Source organism: Marmota flaviventris, chromosome 11 (assembly GCF_047511675.1).
Source record: "Marmota flaviventris isolate mMarFla1 chromosome 11, mMarFla1.hap1, whole genome shotgun sequence".
NCBI classification, from domain to species: Eukaryota; Metazoa; Chordata; class Mammalia; order Rodentia; family Sciuridae; genus Marmota; species Marmota flaviventris.
The window spans coordinates 66578495-66584494 of NC_092508.1; the positions used below are offsets into that span (position 1 = coordinate 66578495).

The 6000-nt window shown below is 34.4% G+C and overlaps 1 protein-coding gene across 2 annotated transcripts in view; it reads left to right on the forward strand.

Moving 5' to 3' along the window:
- Positions 1–3897, forward strand: part of Slc38a11 (solute carrier family 38 member 11) — a 50744-nt gene extending 46847 nt beyond the window's left edge. For both annotated transcript variants that reach the window (XM_027946157.2, XM_027946159.2), the window contains one exon: positions 3604–3897. In XM_027946157.2, the coding sequence (XP_027801958.1) occupies positions 3604–3897 (294 nt within the window). The remainder of the gene's footprint in view (positions 1–3603) is intronic.
- Positions 3898–6000: the final 2103 nt, after the last annotated feature.

Below are 6000 nucleotides of genomic sequence, written 5' to 3' on the forward strand. Positions count from 1 at the left end.
TTGCATTTTTAGTTATTGATTATGTATTTTTAACACTTTTTTATCTTTAAGACAATAACATGTTATATTTCACATTAACAAAATGAAAGCTAATAACCACATGATCATCTCTATTGACAGAGTAAAAGCATTTGACAAAGTCTTCAGCAGCCTTTTGTGACAAAAACTTTTAACAGTTTAAATATAGAAGGAAAGTTTCTCCATGTAATAAAGAACAGTTATGAAAAACTCCTAGTTAAGATCATAATCAATGGGAAATAACTAAAAGTGTTTCCACTAAGATCCAGTACAAGTGAGAGATGCCCACTTTCAGCACTTCTATTCAACGTACTAATGGAAATACTAGAAAGAGCAATCAGAAAAGAAAAAGACATAGAAGACATCTGAATCAGGATGGAGGAAGTAAAACTATAGTTGCAGATGACACAATTGTGCAATTGTGCCAGGTTTCCAAAAAATTCTAGAAATAATAAATGAATTTGGTAAAGCTGAGGAATCCAAGTCAACATACAAAAATCAGGAACATTTCTTTACACAAATAACAATTTAGAGTAAATTTAACCAAGGAGATAAAATACTGTTGAAAGGAATTTAAGGAGGTTCAAATAAATAGAAGGATATTCTGTGATGATGAATTGGAAAAATTACTATTGTGAAAATGTGTATATTCCAAAGCAATGTATAGATTCAATACAACCTCTATCAAAATTCAAATGGAGTAATGCATAGAAATAGGAAAAAAATCTAAAACCTATATGGAGCCAAATAAACTAAAGCAATACAAAGAAGGAAAACAAAGAGGAATGACATTTCCTGATTTTAAAAGATATTGCAAAGCTATAGTATGGCACTGGGATAAAAATAGAAACATTAATTGAGCAGAACAGAATCCAAGCATATAGTTAAATCAGTATTTGACAAGGTCATCATGATGGGAAAAGGATAATTCCTGAATAAATAGTGCTGGGAAAATAGATTTCCACATTCAAAAGAATGAAATTGGACCCTTATCAAATACAAAAGTCAACTGGAAAGGTTTAAAAAACAACTGTAAGAGCTGAAGCCATAAAATTCCTAAAAGAACATGGGATAAAACTCTTTGACATTGGTTTTGTCATTTACTTTTAGATATCATAGCAAAAACTCAGGATCAATGACAAAAAAAAAAAAAAAAACAAACATATAAATAGAACTACAGAAAACTAAAAACCTCTACACAGCAATAGAAACAGTCAACAAAATGAAAAAACAACCTAGGCACTAGGGGAAAAAAGTATTATAATAAGGGGTTGATATACAAAAATTTTAAAGAATTCTTACAACTCTGTAGCAGAAAATCTAAAAATAACAGAAATATTAAATAATGGACAGATGACCTAAATATATCTTTCTCCAAAGATATAAAAATGACCAATAATAAAAGGTATTCAATGTCACTAATCTTCAGGTAAATACAAATTAAAATCATTGTGCAATATCACCCCAGAGCTACTAGAATGAATATTATAAAATAAAATAAAATAAAGTTTATTAGTACTTCTTTTTTGCTGAGGCTGGCTTTGAACTCTAGATCCTCCCGCCTCAGCCTCCTGAGCTGCTGGGATTACAGGTGTGCACCACTGCACCTGGCTAATAACTTTGTACTTCTATAACTCTACTACCCATTATTTTCAATCTGGCATTCTACCAATAAATATTGGCAAGGCTGTGAAGAAAAGGGAGTCCTGGTATGTTGTTGGTTAGAATGTAGATTGATACAGTTACTATCAAAAACATTATGGAGGTTCCTAAAGAAATTAAAAACAGAACTAGCATTTGAGCCAGCAATTTCTATTCTGGGTTTATAGCCAAAGGAAGTAAAATCACCATCTCATAAAGATATCTGTACTTCTATACTCCCATGTCAATTGTAGCATTATTCACAACAGCCATGATATGAAACAACCTAAATGCCCATCAGGGGATAAATGGATAAGGAAAATGTGGAATATATACACAATGGAATGTCATTAGGCCTTTTAAAAGAAGGAAATCCTGCCATTTGCCATGACATTAATGGATATTAGGCTAGGTGAGTAAGCCAGACACAGAAAGAAAAATATTACATGATCTCATTTATATATGAAAAATTTTTAAAAGGTCAAATATACATATACAGAGAATAAAACTGTGATTACCCAGGACCAGAGAGCAGAGAGGAAATGAGATAAAGCTTAAAGGACACAAAGTAGCAGACAGGATGAACAAGTCTAGAGATCTAATGTAGAACATAAGAACTACAGTTAATAAAATTGTATGGTATATGGGATGCTTGTTAAGTATATTTTAGCTGTTCTTTTCACATATGCAAAAAAGTGATTATGTAAAATAAAAGTCATGAACTTTGCATTACTATGATAATCATTTCACTATCCATATGTATCCATAACACTTTGTTATGGATAAATCTAAAAGATACACACAAAAAACCCCCACATATTTTAAAGGAAAACTTTTATTTTGTGGGTTGAGAATAAAATTCACCATATTTTAATATATTTTATTAATTTTATGTTCTATTTAATATATGATGTCATTAAAACGGAATAATTAGGAAAAATATATTACCAAAAATGAATTGAATTTCAACATTTACATCATTTGCAAAGTGTCTAGTGAGGTTTAGGACTATTCAGGGAGAAGTCTCCTTTCCTCTGAAGTCAATGACTTGGCATTTTGGGGATGGGGTTACCAGGGATGGAACTCAGGGGCACTGGACCATTGAGCCACATCCCCAGCACTATTTTGTATTTTATTTAAAGACAGGGTCTCACTGAGTTGCTTAGTGTACCTGTTTTGCTGAGACTAGCTTTGAACTCTCAATCCTCCTGCCTCAGCCTCCCAAGCTATTGTTATTACAGGCATGCACCACCATACCCTGCTATAAGTTGGTATTTCTATAACTCTGTTACCCATTATTTTCAATCTGACATTATGCCTTAGGTTAAATTTATCTATAGCTAATGTAGGGGCAAGTTATAGTCATTTAGTTCTGCTGTCAATTTTCTAGGGTAATTAATGCATTTCATTTTGCTTGAAAGAGGATTTAGAAATGTTCTTCCATGTTAAATGCCCTGTGGTTATAGTTTTCCTTTCTCAACACAGACAGGCACTACTTTCATATAAGCACAGATTTAGAGGAAGACAATATGCCCATACAATTTTTCAAAGTCCCCATTTGTACACAAATGACAAACAGACCACTCAGGTTTGAAAGACATAGTGGATACCATAAAAGAATAATATAAGGATACAGGACGTGACTGAAATAAAGGGAGACTGCAGATTTGCTAGAAGTTGGTCTATTTATGTTTCATTTTCTATATTATTTTCTGATCATCTGGTCTTAAGTCTGATGTACTATTATATATTATCATTTTCATTTGTAAATATTCCTTTGGAAAAGGAAAAACCTATTTCTGTGTCTTTCTTGGAATTATTTTTCTTTCCTTTGCTTGATTCAACAGGTGCAATGAAAAATACATTTTGAAAATGTTTTTAAAAATTGTCCAAAGAATGTTTCCATCTAGTAACATTATCTTGTTTCTTGTTTTCAACTCACAGGGTGTGCTCTGTGCAGCTCCTCTGATTTTTATCATCCCCTCAGCATGTTATCTGAAACTGTCAGAAGAACCAAGGACACACTCAGATAAGATTGTGTCCTGTGTCATGCTTCCCATTGGTGCTGTGGTCATGATTTTTGGATTCATCATGGCTATCACAAATCCTCAGGACTGTACCCATGGGCAGGAGATGTTCTACTGCTTTCCTGACAATGTCTCCTTCACAAACATCTCAGATTCTCACTTTCAACTGACAACACAACTTTCCATTTTAAACATCAGCTTCTTTCAATGAGTTGACAGTTTTAAAAATATGCATGTTTTCATAGACTTCTAAACCACTTAATAATATTCACATTTGTCTCTATTTATATGATAAAATTATCATTTTGGCATTTATCAAGACTTGTGTTTCTTTACTCTTCAGTGCAATGTAAAAGATAAAGAAAACTGAATATATTTTACTGTAAACTAGAACAAATGCTTCATTCTACTGACCTCAGTACACTGATGCTAATTGGGGAAAGAAAAGTGAAGCCTTTAGTGTTTGCTGCAATCTCATCAAAGCATTACTCTTTTTACTTAACATGTGAGCCAAGATATTGTGCTCCAAAATATGTAGGTGATTAAGAGTGGGATTTTTGTGTATGTGTCCTTCAGGACAGGGAAAAAAAAAAATGTCTTTAAAGTATATAGAATCGAAGCTAGTGGGAAGCTAAACAATTAAAAAGAATGACTATCTGAAGAACAAACAGAAGCTATTATAACTTTAGTAGCATCCCTTGTTTAGGGGAAAAGTGGATCCCTGGAGTAAAATGCTCCCACTGTTAAGAAGCTTGAATAATAGATCTGATGTGCTGACCCAGGTGTCTGAGGAAGCAAAATCACCTCCCAATTTTTGATGTTGTGGGAATATGATGGTCACATTATTATAAAAACAGAACACACACATGCATTGTTCTGAAGCGTAAGCCTTAAAGACTATTTGTGCATCAAATTTGGAACTCTTGAATTTGCAGTGCTGGCAGGAAGATACAATGAGAAGCTGAGCTGCATGACTAGAAGCTGCAGTAAGAATTAGAGCTACACAAGAGGCAACATCTCTCTCCTCAGAGACATGTTGGAAGCTCTTATTGAGTGGGTCCTTTGGAAGTAGCTGCTGAAATGGGGTTTGTCCTGCAGGGTATTGACCAGGAATCATAACTAGTGAGAGGGAGAGAGAAACAGGATTGGAAAGGAAAAATAGAACTGCAGTGCAAGCTGGCGAAGCCTCCTTGGAGTTCATGGAGAATCTGGAGCACATAGGACCCATCAGAACTCTCCCAGTTCAGAGTAAATAGCCAAAGTTTTAGTACTGCTGCCTCCATCAGTGGGAATGCAAATGGACACCTGGGGAAGGAAGAGCCCTTGGGCTAGGCAGCTCTCTGCAGCTGAGCACTGGACAGGAAGTGAGAGCAGGAGATTAGCTTCTGCTGATAGCTGGGGCACCACAAGCTTCCTTCTTAGGGGAGGTCTGGAAGGGACAGCTGTGTCCACCACAGATGCCCTGAATTTTTACTGAAGACTTGTATACATTTTAATGAGAATTTCACGTTTTCATATTGATGATGATCTTTAAAAAACCAGTGCAACATTGCTTTCATTTTCATTATAGTCTGTACTATAATTTATCACAATTATACTGATAGTCCCTGCAATTAATATCAAAGTCAGGAAAACTCACCGATGAGCTATTGCAGTGAACAAGCAGTAGTCCTTGACTTCTGTGGGAAAAAACGTAATCTTTCTCTCTTTTTTTTTTTTTTAATTTATTTATGACAGCGGAATGCATTACAATTCTTATTACACATATAGAGCACAATTTTTCATATCTCTGGTTGTGTGTGTTCGTGTTTTCATACCTGTACTTTGAATAATATTGATCATCACATTCCACCATCATTAATGACCCCATGCCCCCTCCCTTCCCCTTCAACCCCTCTGCCCTATCTAGAGTTCTCATTAAAAAAAAAAAAAAAAAAAGCAACAAGAAAAATTGGGCCATCTGAATGACTTCCTTATATCAAGTAGCAACCAAATTATATTCCCTACCTTTCATCTGTATTTCAGTCAGACTGACCATACATAGTTGTACATTGATTATTGCCAAATAAGGAAAAAAAAATACGACAAGAAGAATTAATATATACACAATTTGTTTTTACAATTCCACAGGTGAAATAAGGGAAAAAAATCCAAAATCCATACCATGTATATAAAAAATAGCTTCACAGTAGTTTAAATACAGTAGCAAGAGTTGAGTTGTCATCACATGACTCCTGCTAAGAAAGCCCTAAAGAGTACCAGGAGCCTGAGCCTTGGCTGGTTAGGGCTTCAGTTGTGGCTTTTACTTCAATAA